Source organism: Dermacentor albipictus, chromosome 1 (assembly GCF_038994185.2).
Source record: "Dermacentor albipictus isolate Rhodes 1998 colony chromosome 1, USDA_Dalb.pri_finalv2, whole genome shotgun sequence".
Classification (NCBI taxonomy): Eukaryota; Metazoa; Arthropoda; class Arachnida; order Ixodida; family Ixodidae; genus Dermacentor; species Dermacentor albipictus.
The window spans coordinates 270422890-270445585 of record NC_091821.1 but is presented as its reverse complement, the minus strand read 5'-3'; the positions used below and the strand labels follow the sequence as shown (position 1 = coordinate 270445585).

At 46.7% G+C, this 22696-nt stretch overlaps 2 protein-coding genes across 4 annotated transcripts in view; one reads left to right on the top strand and one right to left on the bottom strand.

Annotated features, from left to right (window-relative positions):
* The window catches only part of Abp1 (Actin binding protein 1), an 82092-nt gene extending 72129 nt beyond the window's left edge, over positions 1 to 9963 (bottom strand). For all 3 annotated transcript variants that reach the window (XM_065449583.1, XM_065449588.1, XM_065449595.1), the window contains exons 1-6: positions 9808 to 9963; positions 9405 to 9460; positions 9206 to 9318; positions 8773 to 8847; positions 7424 to 7561; positions 7041 to 7118 (exon numbers count right to left, since the gene is read on the bottom strand). In XM_065449583.1, coding sequence (XP_065305655.1) covers positions 7041 to 7118; positions 7424 to 7561; positions 8773 to 8847; positions 9206 to 9318; positions 9405 to 9460; positions 9808 to 9890 — 543 coding nt within the window. In that variant the 5' untranslated portion in view covers positions 9891 to 9963. The remainder of the gene's footprint in view (positions 1 to 7040; positions 7119 to 7423; positions 7562 to 8772; positions 8848 to 9205; positions 9319 to 9404; positions 9461 to 9807) is intronic.
* Positions 9964 to 10190: 227 nt separating this feature from the next.
* RhoBTB (Rho-related BTB domain containing) overlaps positions 10191 to 22696 on the top strand; it is a 296605-nt gene continuing 284099 nt past the window's right edge. The window contains exon 1 of the mRNA XM_065449522.1: positions 10191 to 10276. The gene's annotated coding sequence lies outside the window, so the exon portion shown is untranslated. The remainder of the gene's footprint in view (positions 10277 to 22696) is intronic.

Genomic DNA, 22696 nt, shown 5'->3' with positions numbered 1-22696 from the left:
ACGTTGTAGCGTAGTTGTGGGCCCACACTGCTCTGCCCACAGTCTAACACATTGAAGAAGTGGGAGCACCGCGAAGGGAATCAAAGGAGATCTTTGATTACTAATAACTCCACTTCAGTTGAATGTATTTGTCTTTTTTGCTACAATGTATTTCTGAAATAGCTTACTTTACCTTTAAATGCATTTCTTGACTTCAAATAAAAGTGTATCAAGGCTCCTTTAAGTGTACCCCTTGCACTCTTCACTTTACCCAAGTATATACACACAATGAATTCTACGACACTATCATATGGCTCTTTCTGGACAGCTTCCAATGAGGAAGCCCTATTCAACAATACAAAAATTACTTTTTAGTTTGCCTAAAATGGCTCATCAAGTAGTCGTTATAACCAAACTTGAATCCAAGTGGAACTATGGATGAATGAATGCAGTCGACTTATTCCCTAGCACTAAGTGCTGTTCCCACTAAATAATGAAAAAGGCCTTGCAGGTCACGCCCAATTTGCCACAGCATGTTCATAAACGTACAGGATCGTCCACTCTTAGGGTGAACATGGCTCACCGTGGCAGCGCTGTGCGGGGCGCCAGTGCGTCTGGTGCGGCGGCGCATCGAAGCGAAGTGGCATACACGTACACGAACCTGGAGGAGGTGCTTCGCGTCGTCTGCTACAGCGCTGGAGCGTGCCGCTCTGGCTTTGCTGTAAAGAACACTTCGCTAGACCCAGGTGACTGAGCGCCCAAGGCAGCGTTGCAGGAAGGGGCACTTCACTAACTGGAGCATTTTCCAGCTGGTTTGGTCTACAGCTTGTGAACAGCCTGCTCATTCAATACACATTAACAGAAACAAGCTTCTCACCACATAAATCATTTAGCATGTTTTTGATAAGTGATGAGGGTAAAAACAGTCATTTTTTTTGCGCTCTTTATTAGGCTGGGGTGTAGAGGCGACGCTTGATAGTCGTGTCAGAGACGTCACCCCGCCAGAGGGTGTTCTTAATTTCCCGAATGGTGGAGGTCGGGTTTGCAGCAGCCGCCGCAACAATGGTCATGCCTTCAGCTTCAGTGATCACTCTTTGCCGGGCTTTACGGGGAGCATCCGCGATTCTTCCATCCTTCTTGTAAGCATGGACGATTCTATCCACAGTTTTCAGTGGCCTTTTTGTCATCTCCGAAATAACGCGTTGAGAATAGTTTTGTAAGCACAGATCCACAATGCGCCGTCTTTCTTTTTCCGGTACCTGCGACATGGCTAGTTTCCGAAAGTGCCCCGTGGAAATTAAATTATCCTGCACAGTTACAGCGTTTTTATCGCCGAATTGCCATGGCAACCAGCAACCGAACAAAATACAATTTATCATGCAAATCGACAGAAATCCATTTAATGGAAATAGCTATGGTGTCTTTTGATTTGACGAGTCATCCCAGAATCTTTAACTCGTGAGCGGCCATTAACTTAGTTGCGCAGCCGTTGGCTGCACCGCATCATCCTATTAAGCTAAGATTGGATAGCATGACCTAAGCAAAAAAAAAGGGGGGGGGGGTCTCGGCGGTAGATCGGGCTGACGCCCATGGTCAGTTAAAAAGACTGGCCCTACCACAGCAATCTGGCTTGGGCCGGGCTTGGCTTTTACAAATGGCGAGTCCGTTTGATGACCACTGGCATGTTGTCGACAGACGACAGCGCGCCGGCCTCATGACTGCTGGTTTAATTATTGTGGCCGCGTTCGTCCAACACACGGACCGGCCACTTCGGCACGACGGCAACAGCATCACTTGTCCGAGGAAAGGATTCCTGTGCCAAATTTATCCAATGCCCACAATACGGCATAATGCAGAGGCCATGTGTCGCTTCGGGACGTATACCGCACAATTAACAAATTATTATATGCTAGTGTGAATTTGCATATGCCCTATTCCGAGGAAGTACTGAAATGAAATCGAAGTGAATAACGACTTAATTACCCGGCAAGACATAATTTAAGCTAGAAAACAGACACGTAGATTATAAATTTTCCACTCCAATTACCTATTCAAAACGGACAGAAACAGCATTCGCATGTGGCGTGCATCGACTCCAAGGAGAAAAAAACAAACATCCAAAAAACGTTGGCACCACGTTTTACTTCACCTAATCAATGTAATCAAATAATTGATCGACAATTCCTCTAAATGAGAATGCGACTTCTCGCGTCAGGTAGCCGCCAAAGGACCGACACCACTTCGGTGATTTTACCGAAACTGTGACAAAAATGAATTTTTTTTTGTAGGATATAGAAAGATGAAAAGGGGGAGTAAAACTGCCGCCAAACCAGTTGCTATGCCGGGGAGAGGACTTTCCTACATCGCGTAAAGCGCTCCATGCCCTCCTACCAGCGACATTAATGCGTCAATAAGAGAGTCGCGAAGCAGCAGATATCACTTCTTAGTTGCTGTCGAAGTAATATTATTGCCCTCCTTAATGGTAAAATCCATGGCAAACATAATGATACGTGATTGAACAATCGCTCTCTAACTTTCTGCGAAATTTATTGCAGGTTTCGGTGGTTTTCTTAAGTCACTTAAGCAAATTTGTTCGAGCATCATGACATGAGTGAAACGGCGCGCTAGGCTCATCACGTGATGACTCCAACCAAGAAGAGCGCGCCTAATAGGTTTCTCAGTATGCACTGCACCAAGTGCTGTGAGAGTAAAAAAAAAATGGCCCCAGTCTAATAAAGAGTGCGAAAAAATGACTATTTTTACCATCAGCACTTATTTAAAAAAATGCTAAGTGATTTATGTGGTGAGAAGCTTGTTTCTGTTAATGTATATTGATTAGGCAGGCTGTTCACAAGCTGTAGACCAAACCAGCTGGAAAATGCTCTAGTTAGTGAAATGCGCCTGCCCGCAACGCCACCTCGGGCGCTCAGTCACCTGGGTCTAGCGAAGTGTACTTTACAGCAAAGCCAGAACGGCGCACTCCAGCGCTGTAGCAAACGACGCAAAGCACCTCCCCCAGGTCCATGTGTGCCTGCACCGCCGCACCGAACGCACTGGCGCCCCGCGGAGCGTGGCCACGGTGAGCCGTGTCCACCTTAAGAGTGGACGACTCTGTACATAAACCTGCTGACGGCAATCAGTACGCCCACCTAAGCTATGTGCACTCCCACTGCATCAGGTCAAATCCAATGCAAAGGTGAGATCAGTGTTTTTTTGTTCATACATAAAGCAACATACGCGGCCAGACAGAAATAGTGCAATAAAAGCTTCTGATCTGCATGTCAATCCCCTTTGTTAACACCACAAAGCCCAAACACCATTCCACACCAAAGAAAACTAAAACAACTTGTTTGCCTTTGTTTCTGTCCATGGAGAGTACAGTTATATAAAAAACATTATTTGATTTATAGATCAATTAGTAATTGGTTTGCTGAGCTATCTACAAGTGAAACTTCGCTTCAGCATGTGAAAAAAAAACATTACTAGGGGTTTGGCACTAAGTTTCCCTCGCTTAAATCAGCAGTTTGAGGAGCTAAACTCTGCAAACAAAAAATAATGCGTAGGGCATTGTAGATTTAATTATTTACGAAACCTTAAATATTTATTCAAACAGAGGTCATTGTGGTATTGGTTACCAGGAGATATCCTGTGGCTTGGCGCCAGTATTACAGGTATCTGTCCACAAGTTTGCAAAAATATGACCAGTGCTCGACCCATGTTTTAAGAAAGCTTTTCCAGCGCACTGCCAGATAAAACTGAGCAGAATATCAAGCACATCATTGCAGATTTTGCTAATGAATATCAGCAAAATGCTGCTAGATGTGGGTACCTTCTCGGTAAACATGCCTTCACAGGCCTCTCGTATGGACTGGCCATTTGGGCCGACAAGTGCTGTGCATACAATGCGCGCTAACAATCGTGTGTCCTAAGAATTACATCCCTAGCGTCGCGGAAAAAGTGTAAATTTCAAACCAAGAGTCATTTGCCCTTCTCCTCGTAGGCACCGCGCTCCCAACTGGAGAATTGACATACTATATCGCGCAAGTGCGCCTACATACATGGCAGTGGAGTGACGTACCTAATAGTGACACGCGACTTAGAGAATTATTCAATGCAACATCAGTTATCCGTTTAATTTGTTGCTTCAATGGACGAATTAAAGTTTCTACAGACAGGCAGACAGATGGACAGACAAAGAACCTTATTGAGGTAATGAGAAGCGCCGCCCTGAGAGCAGAACCGCGGGCCGCTCCCACGTGGGGACTGGCACACTAAGGGGTCCCTCCCCCCAATGGCAGCAGGCTGACGCCCACTAACTCCCTGAGCATATCGGTTTAGAGAACTAATAAAACATACAAGCTGAATGTCTGCATGTTTTTGTTTTACTTTGTACCATAGCAATAGAGATGTATACAGTTAAACCTCGATATAACAAAGTCAGTAAAATTGGCCATTTGCAATGTTATATCAAAATTTTGTTGTACAGAAATTTAACCTTTTATGTAAATAAGTACAGTCGCCGATCGAATTTTCTTACACAGAAAGGCGCCGCAGAATTATCCGAATTATTGGGATATTGAGAAAAGGAATGAGAAAACAATTCATTTTCATGAATTTGGGAGTCGGCAATAGCGTCGCCCACACTGGGACGACGCTATCAGGAAAAGCGTTGGCAGTGGGGAGCAAAAGCTTCGTCTGCCTCGCGCTCTGACAAGTCACCGAAACTCGAAATTACGCAACCTCCCATACTAAACGTGCGGGAAAACAGCTTACATGGCGCCATGCCGTCTCGGCACGCCTACTCTTTGCATATGCAGCAGATTACCTCTAAAGCAGGGTGCCCCGCTGGGTATGTGCTCAGCCTCGCTTACAGCCATGCGCTGCCTCGGGCGAGGCACGTGCACACTTACCCCCCACCTTGCCCTCTTGCATGCACTTGTCCGTGTTACAACGAGCTCGCTCACCTCCACCTTTCCCTTTGCTCGCCGGGGAAGGCGGCACTCGCGAAGCCACCATCTTTCTTGTCTTACCCTTGCACGCTTTCACTCGCACCTAAAGCACACAGTGCTCGGGGTCTAATAGGATCATATCACACTTGGACTTTGTACGGACTTTGTTTTTCAACGGCTCCACTTGCGCAGTCCTTCTTGTGGCGCGACACATGATTTGAGAGGTGTGTTTGCAAGCAGCCGCTTGTAATTAAATCATTTGACCCCATGCGTCTGCGGAAGTTTCCGCTTGTGTTACGGGCATACCTTTGTGGCGGTAGTGAAAGTTCGTTATATTGAAATCACATACAAACTTCTTTATATTGAGGTTCTCAATACATGGTGTTCAATGGACAAGAGGTTATGAAAAGTTTAATACTTCGTTATATTGAAAATTTTTTTATACTGAAGTTCGTTATATCAAGGTTTAACTGTACTTCCGTTTCGTCTGCTTGTTCCCACGACATGCAGTGGCACGCACAGAGAACGAAGCTCTCTACCACATTCCAATGCTGCGATCATGCTCTTTCATCCTCTCACATCTGCCTCATTGCTTGCGATTGTGACACTGATCAGATGTTCTCGGGCAGAGTGTGCAAACTCATCCGCTGCTCGATACGAGACAAATGCAACAGGTTGGGTGCAAGACCGTCACCAGAAGTGCACCACTCACCAAAAACACGCAAGAGAGAAAACAGAAAATGAAGGTGGGGCCTTGACATATTCATCATGCTATCTTCCGGCTTCGATATGGGAGAAAGCAGGGAAAAATTTCGCTTTTGGAGGCTAGATGGGGCAAGTGAAGAAGAGAGTGCCTACATTGGTGGCTCGCCTCCTGAAATTATGGGTTTGCGACACTTCAAAATATTCTTTCTCTGCTATTAAAGAACTAATTTGAAAAATTCTTGAGGTAGAACACTTCATCGAGGGCACGTAACAACTTGCAGTGTATAACTAAAATTTGCTATGTGGCCTGGTGCAGCATCCTTTAAGGACTGAATGCTTTCAATTCCTAAACTTCTACATGTGCCCTTGTTTAAATTATTTACATGTTAATTAGATAATTCATTATTATTGACACAATGACTAATGCTCAAACACTACATGGAAACATGGTGGTTTCACTAGGAGCCTCAAGAGAAACAACTTGGACTGATGAGGGATTGTGGCAGCATCACAAATAAGTTTTACATGAACTTCACACTGTTAGAAATAAAGCTATTTTAGCTTAAAACCCACTGGCTTCATTTTAAACGCTTATAAAACAAATTGCAAAGTGTGCTTGTAAACTTGCTAGCAAGCACACTTTACATTGTTTACACACTTCAGGATACATATGCATAACATGCATATATGCAAGTTCAGCCCCATTTGCATATTAAAAGCCGGCACAGAGATGAATTTATAGCAGCAGCCAATAAATGGCACTCCTTCCTTACTGCTTCTGCAGTACATGAGTTCTGTTCGAAGTTTAGTAAGGAAACACATTAGTAGCCATGGCAGCATACACTTCCAAGTCGTATTTGTGCAAAGGCTGCAGAAATTGTTTGTGCTGCGCTTGAAAAATTCCCAACATGCAGCAAGTTGCTTTTTTTTTTTTCATTCAAACAACTGTGAAAGAGCTGCTTTGTTTTCATTCAAACTTCACAAAAAGATATGGTCTGCATTACTTGACAAAATACCTGCCATTGTTGTTTACTTGTCAACAGGCAGAGATATCAGTCCACTTCTCCAACAGAAAATGAACATACAACAGTGGTTTTACATGCAAACCAACTAAGAAATGATGCCAAGTGCTTTAATGAACGATGTGGACAAAAAAAAAAATGCAACCTTGATGTGAAATTTAAAGGGAAGAAAAAGCACTATTAAACTGAAAATCTTAAAACAAGAATGTAGGTTCCTACATTGTGTGATGTTATGCATGAACATTCCCCAAACAAAAGTTTCTGATGTGCACAGAAGGTTAATGCATTTCCTCTCATGTAACTATGCGTCACTGCTGACAGGTAGAATCCAGAATGAGCGAAGCAGTCCACCAAGCCACATGTCAGAAAGCAAACGATACTACACCTGTTCCTTCATCCAAAACTTTTCTCTCTCTGTCGTAGATATCTCCCTGGCTGGTTGTATGCGCTTGTAGACACTTCCCTAAACAAAAAGAACAAAATGCAGTGAGCCATCACAAATGAAAACTTTTTGACGAGAGTTAGCGTCCCAAAACAAAACAAAGGCTATGAATGAGGCAGCAGTGCAGGGCTCTGGGTTAGTTTTGACACACAATTATTCAATGTGTGCCTAAATCTAAGTACACAAGGCTTTCTGCATTCAATCCCCATCGGAATGCAGCCCCATGCCCAGAAACTGAACTGGTGACCAACAGCAGAACGCTATATCCACTGAGCCACCATAGTGGGCCAATAACTCATTGAAAATGAAGGTTTGTGTTAACTTACAATTGGTTTAGAGCTCTCTGTTGGGTCGGAACGTTCCCTAAGGCTGAAGGAAGACACAGTGCACTTAGAAAGCTTGTCCAGTATGAGTGAAGGATCCACATCATCCTCATTTCTTGCTGTGATTGTGATGTGTGCACCCTGTTGGAACGCAACGCAGTTGGAATTATTAAATTCTGGGGTTTTACATGCTAAAACCACAATATTATTATGAAGCAGGCCATAGTGGGGAATCCGTATTAATTTGGACCACCTGGGGTTCTTTAACATGCACCCAATGCACAGTACGGTACACGGGCATTTTTTGCATTTCGCCCCCCTCAAAATGCGGCCACAGCAGCCGGAATTTGAGCCTGTGACCTCGTGCTTAGCAGCGCAACACCAAAGCTACTAAGCAAGCACAGTGGGTTCCAGTTAGAATGCCATCACATGAGTACAACCAACAAAATGTGTGAATTATTACGCTTAATGCGATTGATAAAGCTAGGGTGGTTGCTTGGGCTAGTTGGTAATTCATGATCAAAAATAACGTACAGCGCAAACGACAAGGACAGCGAAAGACGACATACACAGCGCTGTGTATGTCGTCTTTCGCTGTCCTTGTCGTTTGCGCTGTACGTTATTTTTGATAAAGCTGTTTCATGCATGCGATATGACACAGTTCAGCAAGACTTCCTGCACTTTATGAACATCAGTTTCACAAAAGTCTTTCAGTGCCTTTTCTTTATTTTCCTCTTATTTTGACATTCTCATTCTTATCTGCACTTCTTCTATTGCAATCTTCGAAATTATATGTTCATTCTTGCTTTCTGGCTGCAATGAAGGTCTACAATGACGGACCCATGTCACCGAAATTTCCTGAAGGCTTTTAATTCAATACAAAACCAACTACGAACTTTTGCTCCATCCTGTACATCAGAATAAAAAGAAATGAAGTTCCCGCAATGTCCATCATACGCAGTCGCTGTCCACTTAGCCAGCAAGAATCTGCACTTTGACTAACCACCTTAATATTTGTGAGACAGGAGCATAAACAACAGAGGTATGTAAATATGCAAGACATTTAAAGCCCTAATTAAAGTACGGTGATTTTGCATACAGAAGCTATGGAATCCCATACGAGGGACACAGTAGCAGAGCCTGGAGTTAAATTTGCACATAAATGTAAGTACACAAGCATTTTCTGTGTTACAACTCAATGGGAAGGTGCCTGTCATAGTCGACAATAGAACCTGCGATTACATGTTCAGCAAAACGATGCAATTGCTACTGAGCCACTGTGGTGGGCTCATGTAGTCACAAACATCACAGTGTAGATGGTACATGGTTAGTGTAAACATACGAATACATACCCGAAAAAAATTGCTGATATCCATAAAGTGATTTGCACAGCAGCCTTTCTTTACTAATGGTGCTCCTTCACCTTGCTGCAAAAATTCAAAATGCATGGTTTAACACTTAACAGAAGTTGTGCGCAGGTATACATGCTAGCCAAGAAATGTTTAAGGTTGGGATGCCTCGCAATTCAACGAGGGTGTTGGCGATGAGCACAGCAGAAGCGGGTTACAAAAAAATTGATTTAGTGCTTACTGAATCTACTGCTGATGTATCAACTATGTACCAACATATCGCACCATATTTAGCATGTTCTTAAGAACAAATAACGGTTAGGTTACTATATGCAGCATAACCATAGTAAACATGAGCGCAGTAGAAAAGACACTGACTTCATAAGTCCGTTTAGAATGTATGTAGCACTTGGAAATGATCTGTTCTGACACGTACCCAGTTGATGAGGATGAATTTTGAAATACTTGTGTTGGGATCTTGCACCCTGCAGAATGCGTACATTATCTTCCCACAGTTTAATTCTTCAGTCAGCTCCTCGAGGCCCCCAGCTGCAGCAAGTGACATATAACGTTCATGTTCCGGTCTTTCAAAACACAATATGGACAAAACTACGCTTATATCGAATCCATCTCACCTCCTTTTCCAACCAAGCAAAGGTCGTATGTCTGCTTATCATAACCAAACAAGGCCCTGAAAAACGGAGCCAAGGCAGCTTGCTTAGTTCTTGAAACGAAACACCCGCGAACAGCAACCAAAACCGGGACATTACGATTAGACGAAGAATCGTGCGTGAAAATGTAAGGGGATAACAAAGCTAATAATACTTGTATCGGCAAGGTATATGCATCTCAGCACTCATACAATGCTCAGATTAACGCTGGAACACTTTAGATCACAATGAATAACTTTGAAAGGAGCAGATGGCAATTCCTGACACGGCAAGCCACTCCAGGGAAAGCACAAGGGTAAGCAGCGGCGTTTAGGGTGTTCTTTTTTTTTTCTTTTTCGGCGAGCGCAAACTGAAGCTGGCAAATTACCAGTTGGTCCCGTCGTTCTCATCCACCACTTCTTTCCAAGCGCTAAGGAGTTCATCCTTGTGCTTCGCTAGGTTGACAGCCATGTTTGCAAACTACCTGCCGGCGTTAGCGCTACGGCTTGTAGCAGGCCGACCAAAGTGTTCTAGTTCGCCGAAACACCGCGACGTCGCTAGTGACGCTAAGCGATACCGTCGCGCCGCCGATCTGCAAAAGAAAATAATAATAATAACAATTCTTTAGTATTTTATATAGTCCAATCGCGCTATCTCAACTCAGAATTTTTATTCATAGATAAATGTAACTGCTTATGTAATCAGAAAACTAGCATCTGCAGAAACAAATGCCGCAACGCATTTTCATAACGAAATGCATCGGAGATGGCGCTAACGGCGTGACGTCAATGGTGCTTCCCTACATCACATTAGTTTTGACAACCGAGATCAACTAGGCAGGGCGGAATAGTGCGTGGGTGAGTGACTGTCTCAGTTTTTCGTTTATAAAAACTGATGACGTTATGTTGTGCGCACGGATGTTTTGTGTCCGAAAAAATCTTCTCTAGCGTAATTAGTACGAGGTTGAAGTAGCAACCCGAGCAATGAATGGCAGGTTGCGTGCTCATCTCTTTGTTGCCTCTCAGCTGATGAGAATTGTACTATAGGTTGAAGTGCCCATATGGATTGCTGTTAAAACGATAAATGGTTCACGTTCGCGCTTAATAGTTTATTGGCGCCTGCGTGGCACACCTTGGAAGTGACGCGTTTGCGCTGAGCTAGAGTGAGTGCAGCCTTGCCGCGCGCATCACTTTCTCGTTGCATTCGTGCGCTTCTATTTCAGAGGAACTATTAATTGGTGGGGTTAGCTAGTGAAATGACAAAGATACCACAATCGTGCGCTTGTGAAATCGGCCCATGCATGTATAACGCGTTTGTGCAAGACATCATAAGCGCGGATGGACTTGTCGCGCAGCTCGCCTCTCCGCGATCCTTTCTCTCTCCCCTCCGTGACAAGCTCGTCGCATTGTAAGATGTAATCGTTAGCAGACACTGAGAAAGTTATAGGTGCATAACCGTTACAGCTGTTTTCCTTTCCCATAGTCTCGTATGAAGAAAGAGAGAGACCGCGCTCGGCTGTATACAACACGCTGCGGATGCGCGTCGATCAGCTGTTTTTGAAAGCTAGCGTGCAACGCAGATTGCCTGTGCGGGAATGCGCGACTCCTGCCAGCTCAGCTTTGTGGTTTGTCGTATAGCGTGTCGGTACAATAACACCGATAAGGTGGCGTCAGCGAGCGGCTGATAATTCAGCGGAGTCGCTCACGCTGACTGGCGTTTCACACTTTCTCTCTCTCTCTGTATTTTTTTTTTTTACTTCACGCCTTTAGAAAAAAAAAAAATATTGCCGCGGTACGTAGCTTTCAGATCTGAATATGGCGCTACATTTGGAGGCGTTTGCTTTTCTCAGAATAGTTACGTTATTTCACTGACATAGCGTTAGTATCAAGCCAGCTCAAGTTGTTCGCCCACGCCGCGTCGCGTATGTTAATGCCGACGCGGCCTGCTTTGTGCGTTGTAAGTACAATACGCTTTTCTTTAACTCGGGACAACAAATCTCAGGCGTACGCACCTTTGCACGCATTTGAATTCTCCTGTGATAGCTAGGTGGCCTGCGGAGTAGCGTAGTGCGTGAATCGCGTATGCTCGTGTTTGCTTTTGTTCCGTTCAGATGCCACAGCTGACGCTGTGTTTTGCCGCGAAGCGGATCGGAATTGAAGCTACGCCGAATATCTCTACTGAAACGTAAAGAACCTGATGGCGTGGCAACCTTGTTGCGTCTACTTCGTTAAATTTACGAGTCCCTTTATCTCGGCATGTGTTCCGCATGACGGTGTTTTAGGAAGAGAGCACAAGCGTTCTTGCGTGTCAGTTGTGGTGTTGCTCGCGCGGCGCTCTTTGGCGCTGTGCCAATTCGTGTCGTGAGTCGCGGGCAAGTTCGACGCACCTATCTTCGCAACACTGATCACTTGCGACGTGCTGTTGTTGCCGCGCAGTATTTTAACGTCCATACTCATTGCTGTCTACGTTTCGCACGTTCTCCGTTCGTCCTTTCCCAGTGTCTCTCTCCATTATATATATTTATATATATAATGGAGAAAGAACACCATTGGGAATATATTTAGTGCGTGCGTTGTGTGTGTGTGGGGGGGGGGGGGAGTGCGTAACGGCTAACGCTGATGTTGAAGGTGGACGAATGTCTGTGTTGCGGAATCGCCAACTTGAGCGTACTCCTGTGAGACGCTGTCCAGAAAATTGATGCTATGACGTGTGTGGGGCGGCCCTTTAACCGACTGCGGCGTTCTTCAAATGGGCGACTTGGCTTCGCCACCTGGACGATTGCCTAAGCAGTGCGATCTTAATTGAGCCTAAGAGTTTACTCACCAGAAAACTCGGTGGCTACCTTGTTTGCTTGGCTGTAAGAATAGACGACTCTTAACTTTCTATAACCGCCTGCTTGTTTTTCAGCTGATGTAGGTTATTTTTTTCTCCGCGAGGCACAATTTGGTATGTACCTGAAATTGTGGCTACTTCCGGCTCCGTCATAACAGCTCTTTTGCGACTACCGCCTCCATGTCGACTCACGCGCGCGGTTGCACTTCAGTTGCCCGACGGTGCTTCTCCCGCGGATGGTTTTGCTCTGTAAGGCACCTGAGCAATGCCGTGAAGCCACCGCATTATCGCGGGCAGCTCTACAGTTCTCGAGGTCAGCGGCCTGTCGTATAGATAACGGCTCCTCGAAGCGTTTCTCCTCGCCCCGAGAGCCTGCTGTTTTGGACCGCCGTCGCAGCTTTCTTTGACTGCGCATTCCGCTATACTTGCTTTCGCGTCCCCCTTGCCGGTAATGTAGGCTCGACCTGGACCTGACCTGTGCCACTGAGACGTCGTATTACTTGATGCTATCTCTTCGTCCCGACGTACTATGGCCACTTTTACAGCATAAAGTACTCCGCTTGAGAACTTTCTTCGCCCCAACTGGGTGTTGTTCGACTTCTGTGATAGAACGTGTCGCTGCTCAAGCGATCTTGGTGAAAGCATACACATTGCAGACACTTTTTGGTTGCAAACACTTTTCCAAAAAGTTTTTTGTTTTCTTTGCCATCTATGAAGTCAGTGTTTTAAGCTTGTCTCCCTGATGTTGGCTGTTTACAACAGTAGAAATAAATAGTTTTAGAACATTGACCTTCGTTTTTTTTGTTGTAGCCCGCGGGTACCGAATGAACTACCGTAAACAAGTAATTTTCTAAAATTAGGTCTATTAAATAGCCAGTGTGCAGATTAAGTAATAAATATCATTTCTCCTTGAAAGCAATTACGTAATACTGGTGACGGTCAATCGCATAAGTAGGGACACAAGGTTTTCGTCTCGCCTGTATTTCTTTTTGTAGCTTACTGTCGACCCAGTTACGGAGCTTCAATTACTCGAAAGCGCAACAAATAGTTACGCTGCCTCTCCTCTTGTCCCTTCGTTCGCTGAATGGACTGATTTCGTCAGCACGGTCGTACAGTGTGCGTGTGAACGCGTCACTGGTGTCTGGTGCCACGAGACCACCACATCTCAGTTTTCGTTACATCATGAGTCTCCTGCTCCACCCATGAAGCAGCGCTGCGCTTGGGGGCGCGTATTGGTCGTGTAAAAGGTGACGTGTAATTTTTTTTGTGGTACTCTCGAGGAATTGAGGCTTCACACCGCAATTATGGAGTCGACAGCTACCTAAAGTCAGAACAAAAACTGGTCACAAAGTTTTCCTGTCAGTTACTGCAACGCTTTTGCTACGTTGCGATGCATTGTTTGGCTTCCGAAGTGCAACTCGTAAAAGTTGCGTGTGCTTTCGTGTGCTCCCCCGGAACAGTGGCACATGTGAATATCGGCAAGAGGTCGGTTGGCGTGTGTGAATAATTCTTTAGGATTGGCAGGCCAGCCGCTGTGAAGACGACGTAGTCTGTTGCAATATGTTACCTCTCAACAGCTAGAATTATTTCGGGCGGTTCCCTTCGAGTTGGTAATCGGAGAAGAGCTCTTTCCGTTGCTCCAATCCAGGTTTTCTCATGTTTCATATTTGACATTGAAGAGTACTTCTGCAAGGCATGCTTCATTTGCACGAACCAGTTATTAAGTATTCATAAGTGTTTCGCGGCTCAAATCTAAGTGAATTAATGCAAAAAAAAAGAAAAAAAAATGTCTCCGTAAGTTTTGCGTCTTCTTGTTTCTCGTCCTACGAACTTAGCTGTACCATTTGAGAAATGCAAGCGGCGCACGTCTGCTGATGGAGGCGCGGGACTGTGCACTGCACACACATGCGGTTCCGTTTTTCAACGTACAGTTCTGGCTCTCTGGTTTTTCGATACTCCATTTGCTCGCAGCGCTTCACGTTGCAGTGTTCTTGTGTTCAGGCGTCGCTGCGGAGCTGTGCTCCTGCAAATACCTCCGGGCGGACACGTCCAACCCATTTTCCTAAAAGCTGCCGCTCCTTTTCGATCTTCGTGCCGTCAACGAAGAGCCGCTTCCGCGGACTCCCAACGGAGCGTTTTCCTTCCCTCGGCGACATGCGCATCGTCCCGCCTCTGTGTGGCAGACCTCTGGGGCCGTATTCTGAAACGATCCACTTCGGCGATACTATCGCCTCGGCGATAGTTCGCCGTGAGGCGCGCGCTGGTTGAGCAAAATCGGATGACGTAGCTAATCCGATTTTGTTAGAACAACCAATCAGCGTGCGCCTGACGGCGAACTGTCGCCGAAGTGGATCGTTGTCACGAGCCTGGGTGCGCCACGAAATGCAACGATTGTTGCAAATGGACGAATGAACAAACACGTTTGGCCCGTTCTCTAGTACATAACTGCTGTTCGCAGTAATAGTAAGCTTTTATATACATTTTTTTCTTCTTTTTTTACATATAAGCTGCACCGAATTTTAAAGAATTGCCTGTGACAAATAGCACAATTCTAACACTTGAGCTATATTATACCGGTGTCACATGTACATTTCTGATCGCGATCGGGGCCGATGCGGATAGGATTTATTGATTGTGATCAACAGTGGTAGCTGCTACACGGTCCAACGATCCGTATCGAGTTATCGTCTGCTGATCGTCGGCAACTCTCAAAATGCGTAATACCTTGGCCACAAATGCAGGTTTGCAAAATCTGGTCAATATTTCAATTTTACAGCTTACCATTGCTAACAAAAAGATTTTTAAACTTTTTTTTTTGTTGAGCTGCCTTCACTTTTAGTGTTTAGCGCTTTCAGAATACTGCGCTAGAGAGCGCAGACGTCAGTCTGCCATTCTCTCACACACTCTAAAAACAGTTGCACCCCTTGGGGTGTATATTTGCCAAACAACGATAATCGTCATCTGTCTTGCCCGCATTTCCTTTCTTTAACGCTGCGAGCCCGGTACTTCCACACACTCTTAGACAAAGGTACACCCAGGTTCACCAATTGGGGTGTATATCTGCCACACAACGATAATCGACATCTGCCTTGCTTGCGTTTCCTTTCTTAAAAACGCCGCGCCCGCTACTTTCCTGTCGGGAATGCTCTGTCATGCTGTTAACGTGAATGCCGTTCGTTACTTGGAAGTACCGGGCTCGCAGCGTTAAAGAAGGGAAATGCAGACAAGACAGATGACGTTTATTGTTGTCTGGCAAGATACAACCCAAAGGGTGTAATTTTGTTTTAGAGCACACGCTAAGAAAAGTTTACACCCTGTGAGTCGTATCTCGCCACACAACTATAAACGTCATCTGTGTTGTCCGCATTTCCTTTCTTTAACGCTGCAAGCACTGTACTTCCCTGTAACAAACGGCATGCGCGTTATCAGCATGACATAGCATTGCCGACAGGAAAGTAGCGGGCGCGGCGTTTTCAAGAAAGGAAACGAAAGTATAATCAGTGCGCACAGCGAATCTTCGACCCCTCGCAACACAACAGGACTGCGATTTTACCTTGTCACCACATGCTATATATCTTTCACTCTATACCCTTCCTCTTCTCCCCTCCGTGGCGCCCAAGCCCACGGAGTACCACTCTACATGGGAATGCCATAACCCTTTCTCCCGTACCCAACCCTACCCTTTCCTCTTGGGAGTCTGCGCTGCTCAGCACAAGCCGGCAGGAACAGCAACGGCTGATCCAGCGGGCTCGCGAAGTAGCGCATGGCAGTAGAACCATGGACTGTGGGCCCCACTCATCGAGGAAAATTTCCTACTCGTTTGCCAAATAAAAGTTTATTTTCTCTCTCAACCGCTGGCAACACAACAGGACCGCGATTTCATAGCGATGTTTTCCCGGTGCCGCTCCTTTTGTGCGCATCGTCAGTGGCAAAAGCCGGGCTCCACCTGGCTTATCAATGGTATCAGCCGGCTATGAACGGTGGATAAGGGCGGCATATAGAATCGAGCGGAATGCATCGCTGCAAGATCACGGCCCAGAAGTCGACCGCGCTGTCAACCGTATGACAGCGTTTTTTTTTTTTTTGTAAGCGAAGATTTCTTTGCTTTTTCCTTCGACTTTCCCACTGCTGCTGCTGCTGTGGCTGCTGCTGTCCGGCACACCGCGTCAGGGGGTGGTTCAGAGCGTGGATATACATGGAAGGAGCGTGACAAAGAAGAGACGCGAGGGCATCGTTTGGACCGCACCGCGTCGAATGCGCACAATACCCTCTGGAGCTCCCGGGTCGTCGCCACATTAGCCTCTTGACAGCTGTAATTATCATTGACCCCCCCCCCCCCCAAGCGCTTAGCTTTCTCATCATCATCTTCATCATCATCAGCCTACTCATGTCCACTGCAGGACGAAGACTTCTCCGTGCGATCTCCAATCACCCCTGTCCTGCGCCAACCGATTCCAACTAGCACTCGCAAATTTCCTAATTTCGTCGCACCACCTAGTCTTCTGCTGTCCTCTACTGCGCTTCCCTTCCCTTGGTACCCATTCTGTCACCCTAATGGTCCAACGGTTATCTAATCTGCGCATTACATGACCTGCCCAGCGCCATTTCTTTCTCTTAATGTCTACTAGAATATCGTCTATACCCGTTTGCTCTCTCATCCAAACCGCTCTCTTTCTGCTTCTTAACGTTATGCCTAGCAATCTTCGTTCCATCGCTATTTGCGCGCTCTTTAACTTGTTCTCGAGCTTCTTTGTCAGTCTCCAAGTCTCTGCCCCATATGTCAGCACTGATAAAATGCAGTGATTGTGCACTTTCCTTTTCAATGATAATGGTAAGCTTCCAGTCAGGAGCTCACGATGTCTGCCTTATGCGATCCAATGCATTTTTATTCTCCTGTGAATTTCATTCTCATGGTCAGGGTTCCCTGTGATTAGTTGACCTAGGTAAACGTACTCCTTCACAGACTCTAGAGGCTGACGTGCGATCTTGAACTCTTGTTCCCTTGCTCGGTTATTTATCGTTATCTTTGTCTTCTGCATATTAATCTTCAACCCCACTCTTACACTCTCTCCGTTAAGGTCCTCAATCATTCGTTGTAACTCGTCTGCAGTGTTGCTGAATAGCACAATGTCATCGGCAAATCGAAGGTTGCTTAGGTATTCGCCGTCGATCCTTACTCCCAAGCCTTCCCAGTTTAATAGTTTGAATATTTCTTCCAAGAGCGCAGTGAATAGCATTGGAGATATTGTGTCTCCTTGTCTGACCCCTTTCTGTATAGGTATCTTCCTACTTGTGGAGAATTCGGGTAGCTTGGAATCCCTGTAGATATTTTCCAGGATATTTACGTAAGCGGTCTGTACTCCTTGATTACGTAATGCCTCTATGACTGCTGGTATCTCTACTGAATGAAATGCCTTTTCGTAATCTATGAAAGCCACATATAGATGCTCATTGTACTCTGCGGATTTCTCGATTACCTGATTGATGACATAGATGGGATCCATTGTAGAGTATCCATTCCTGAAACCTGCCTGTTCCCTTGGTTGACTAAAGTCCAGTGTTGCTCTTATTCTATTGGAGATTATCTTGGTGAATATTTTACATAATATTGGGAGTAAGCTGATGGGCCAATAATTTTTCAATTTTTTAACGTCTCCCTTTTTGTGGATTAGCATAATGTTTGCATTCTTCCAGTTTTATGGGACCCTTGCAGTTGATAGACACTTCGTATAGAGAGCCGCCAGTTTTCATAGCATTATGTCTCCTCCATCTTTGATTAAATCGACTGTGTAATGGTTGGGGTAGGGCATGAAATAGATGGTAGCTGGCCCATGCCATCGTCCAACTTATCCACGCTGAGGACGTTGTTGAAGGGAGAGACTTGTTCTCATTGAGAACGAGGAATATGGGATTTATTTACAGTACATGAGAACGTTACAATTCATCAGCCTAACATGACTGAAAGAGGAATGCACACTGAGGAGCCGCCAACGTCTCCTTAAATACACTCTGTCCTCCCTAGATCCCTAGTCGAGGGAAAACGGCAGTTCACCGCCGACCAATTCGGAGCGTCCAAAGTCATCGTAGCCGACCCGCCTTTGAGGGGGAGGGATTACGCACTCACTTCCGCACAAGTTGCACTGACCACGCCGAGGTGAGTGAGTTCTTGCAGACGCGGTGCTGCCCCAAGCAGGCTCCTCTTTATCCCAGAGTCGACTCCGCAGACAATGGCCGCCGCGTTTGTCCATTGACTGACGACTTCTAAGCTGCGTGAGACGGCACCGCCAAAATATCTTCCAGGAGCTCCCCTGCTCCAAACAGACCTTGACCATGACGGCGTACACACTAACAATACTTGCTCCGCCAACTCCGTCTAGCCATCTCGGCGCCCTTCCGTTGGGGACGCGGCGCATTGTCCTGCTTACAAAACGAGTCACCACCGCAGCCATGGTGGCGCCGATGGGCTGGGGACTGACGTATTGCCGTCCTTTCAAAGCGAGCCGTCGCAGTAGACATGGTGGCGCCTTTCCGTCGGTCGCTTCCCCGAAGATCGCCAGCCCCCGCCGGTCGTACTTAACAGCTGTTAATCCATCCTCTCGCGCCGCTTTTCCCCGTGCCCTGTCTTGCAAGGCCCTTGTGCCCTCATCTCTAGCTATAGGAGGAGTTTCTGTATACTGTTCATTATTGTTTCGAATAGAGTACTCCTGGGTTCTCTGGGTACTGTACAGGTCAGTATAGAATTCTTCCGCTGCTTTTATTGTACCTTCTAGATTGCTGATGGTATTACCTTGCTTATCTTTCAGTGCAGTGCTCGCTTGCCTTTCTACCAACGTGCAAGTCCAGAGGGAAGCTAGATAGAATGAAAGAGAATAGGGGATTGGAGGCAGATAATGGGTAGAACGCAGGACCGACGCAGTCGCGAAACAGCCCCGCCACTCTTCGCTCGCAGTTTCCATGCAAATAAAAAAAAAAGGGGGGGGGGGGCTGCGAGATAGGGAAAAGGTGACGTGAGAAGGAAAGGAAGCGCTGGATAAACTTAAGTTCAAGGTACGGAACGGTGCGTTTCTGCTATTTCTGAAGAATAAAACTCACTGGACTAGACGCCGCTTTTTTCGGGTATAAGCCATTGCAATGAGTCACTAAAGGCTTTCGCCTGAACTTATAGGCCAGCGATGGTGCCTCGATGTAGTGCGAATAATCGAGCTTGTCAGAATTGTTGGTGTCCAAATAATTGGTCGGTGCCACTTATTCATCAGCCAGTTGCTGAGCAGAGGCTTCAGCTTTATGAGGAAAATCAGATCATTGGGAAGTGCCTGGTGTCGTCTAAAGTAATGCTTGAGTGTTGCCAGGGGCTCACCTCGGCTTGCCTGGCTCAGAAGAGCATTGATAACTTTGAGTCTGGCCAGGTGTTTCCGATTGATGATAGCTCTAGCTTTTCTGAAAACATGGATAAGCTGGCGGCAGTCAATAAAATATAATGGGGTGTTAGAGGCAGTGTCTGGGCAGCTTGTAGGGACTGAGGTATGCCCAGGCGCCTTTCCGCGGCCATTCACCTGTTCTGTCGTCCCTACGGCTTTCCCCTTTCCACTCGGGACGGTTGTCGGCGGTGACGCTTCACCGTGCTCCCTCCCTCATGGGTTGCAGAATCAAGCGTATTTCCCTTCTTTAGATCACTATCATCATCCACAATTTCTTTCTCTATGGCCTCACTAAGCCACCATAGCCCCACTCTCGATGGTTTGCGGTGCTCGAGTCGCGGGGTAGCCGCTGGCGGCTCCGCGCGACGTAAGCGCGGGTCATCTCTCCGGTACCAGCACTGGATATGCACACGCTTTCCTCTCGTCCGCCGGCCGATTTGCGTCTCGGACTGGAGCTCGCGTACGATGCCTTTGCCCGTACGGGGAGCGCGTACCTTGTGCTGATCCTTTCCGGACGCTAAGCCGAAGAGCGGTGCCTGAGGTCGCCGAGCTGCACTCATCGGAGGTCCAAGCCGAAGGAAACCGCCCGAGCGCTCGCGAGTTGGCCCGTTGGTTATCGCGAGAGCAAGCAGCGTAGCCGCGGGCACTTTTCCCAACGGTGTGTCGCGAGAGCCTTTCCTCTCGCAGCGACGCGCTATAGGTGCCCCTGTGTATATATTTTCGCCCTTGGCGCGGCAGCCCTTTGGTTGCCGCGAACCCCGGGACCGGACGTTTGTGCAGCGTTGGGTACCGCCGGAGACAATAAACGGCTTCCGCCAACTCAGGGCAATACTGTGTTTTCCTGCATGCTCGGTAGCCCCTTTGCGGCCTGAGCACGCGCGCAGCGGCGCGCTGGACGACACGCGGTCCTGGCTCGCTAAGCTCGAACCCGCGGTGTTTGGTACTCCTGTAAGACCCTAGCACCCCCATAAGCTTCGCTCGACTTGAAATAAGTTACAGCATGCTGTGTGGACAGATTTGTTGTATTCATTTAAGGTAAACAGATGCACAATTTTAGGTTTATTTCTTTTTATTTAGAGGAAGAGCAGCATTGTCTTACAGCGAGCAAATATTTTCTGGAATAAGGCCTGCCAATTTTAAGTGTTCGAAATAGCCTTGGACGAGTCGTTCAGTTGGCATTAATTTGTTCCGAAGTGCTCCGAAATCTGTATTTGGGTGCTCCAAGCTCCTCCAAAATTAACATTTTGCTGCTCCAAAAAATGCTCATAAATCTCCGCCCGTCAGTGGCGCCACTGCCAACATAATTACAGTAATTATGTTTTAGCTAATTACTTTACGGCACATATTTCAAGGTTCAAAGTGTCGCCAGTGAGTTTGCAAGCCATATCGACTTGGAACGATTTCTGAGGATGGCATCGGTTTCGAGGTATGCGCCATCAGACTTGCGGTAAAAATGCACTCTTCCACTTTTAGAGCGTAGCTCTTAATAGCCCGTTCCTGCGTCGTCTGCGTCGGCGTAACCGAGCGAACGAGTAGAGAGTTTTAGTTTAGGGGACGCAAGCGGCTTGCGCACGCAAGAACTAGGGGGGCCGGTACTGCGCATGCGCAGACGCTGACGTAGAGGCGTGCGCATGCGTAGTACCGTCGCCCCTAGTTCTTGCGTACGCAAGCCGCTTGCGTCCCCTAAACTAAAACTCTCTAGTGCCTCGAACAACGAATGCGAACGCGGAGCGCATGGGTAGGTGAAAGAAAGGCCATAGGGAAGAGAGGAGGAGGAAAGTGCAGGAGGAGGGTGCAGCGGAACCATGAGGTGGAAAGCGGAGGGGAGACTGCCTGCGCGAGCGCTGAGTTACCGGTGGTCACTGCATCCGCAGCCGCGTGGGCGATCTCTGCGGTTCCGAGGGGCAGGGTGCCGTGAGGTGGGGAGGGCTACGCTCGTCCGCGGTACCACCGTGTGTGACGGCGATCACTGCGCCCGCAAAGGGCGATGACGAGCGACTACGAGTAAGGCTCGATGTGACGTTCCCTTGGGTGTTACTGCCGCTGACATGATGATACGACTTCCCAGCGACGAAGGGCCGCTCTCGTCGTTGGTGGAACGAAAGCGTGAGAAGACAAGTCTAGTGTCGCGTAACACGGGCTGTGCGGCGGTGACTGCAACGATATGACGCCTGAGTAGCGCGTCGTCTGTATGGAAACAAAGCGCTGAATGAGCGGAGGTCTGTCTGCGGCGTCTACTGTGAATCGCACCTATGCATCACCCACGCGCTGCTTCTCACGATCTCCCGATTTGCGAGACAGACGCGCCACGCTTTGCGCAGTTTGGAACGTGCCGCACGAGACAGATTTTCCGCGCCAGTCAATATATCGCGAAATGAAAACACGTATAGAACTGAGCTCAAATTTCGCATTAGGGAGTATCGTAATCGTCGGTGATTTTTTTTTAAATGAAAACGCTGTTTTGTGCATTGAAGCTCAAAAGTAACGAACGCCAATGTATTTCGTCTATATCTCGAAACAAGCGTAGTCCTGAGAACTTATTCCAAGTGAATACGCCTTGCGAACTCGCCGGCTACAATTCGTAGATCGAAATATGTGTCTTAATTACAGTAATTACTAATTATTGTAATTATGTAAATTATTCAATTAAGCATTTTGATTTCTTGTAGAAGAAATGACTGCCTCATCGAGAAATCTAGCTGAATGTTTAAGCTTGCGCTATCAGGCATAAGCAATAAAAAAAAAAACACCCGGTATAAAATTAGCGACCGCTGTCTCATCTCGTATTACTGGAGATAACTATTCATAGTCTCATTTAATCCTTTTTACCGCTCCAATAGGAATCGATCAATTTGATCGACAGCTATTCTAGGCGTTGTTAAACATTTCCGTTAAAATGCTTCTACTAGCAACACCATGCACCGTCTGAATTGACGACTGAACTTTAACTATTTGTCAATTTGACCATTTTTGACTGATTGGGGATGACTGGCAAACAAGTCGCAGTATCGCCCGAAAGCCGAAGCA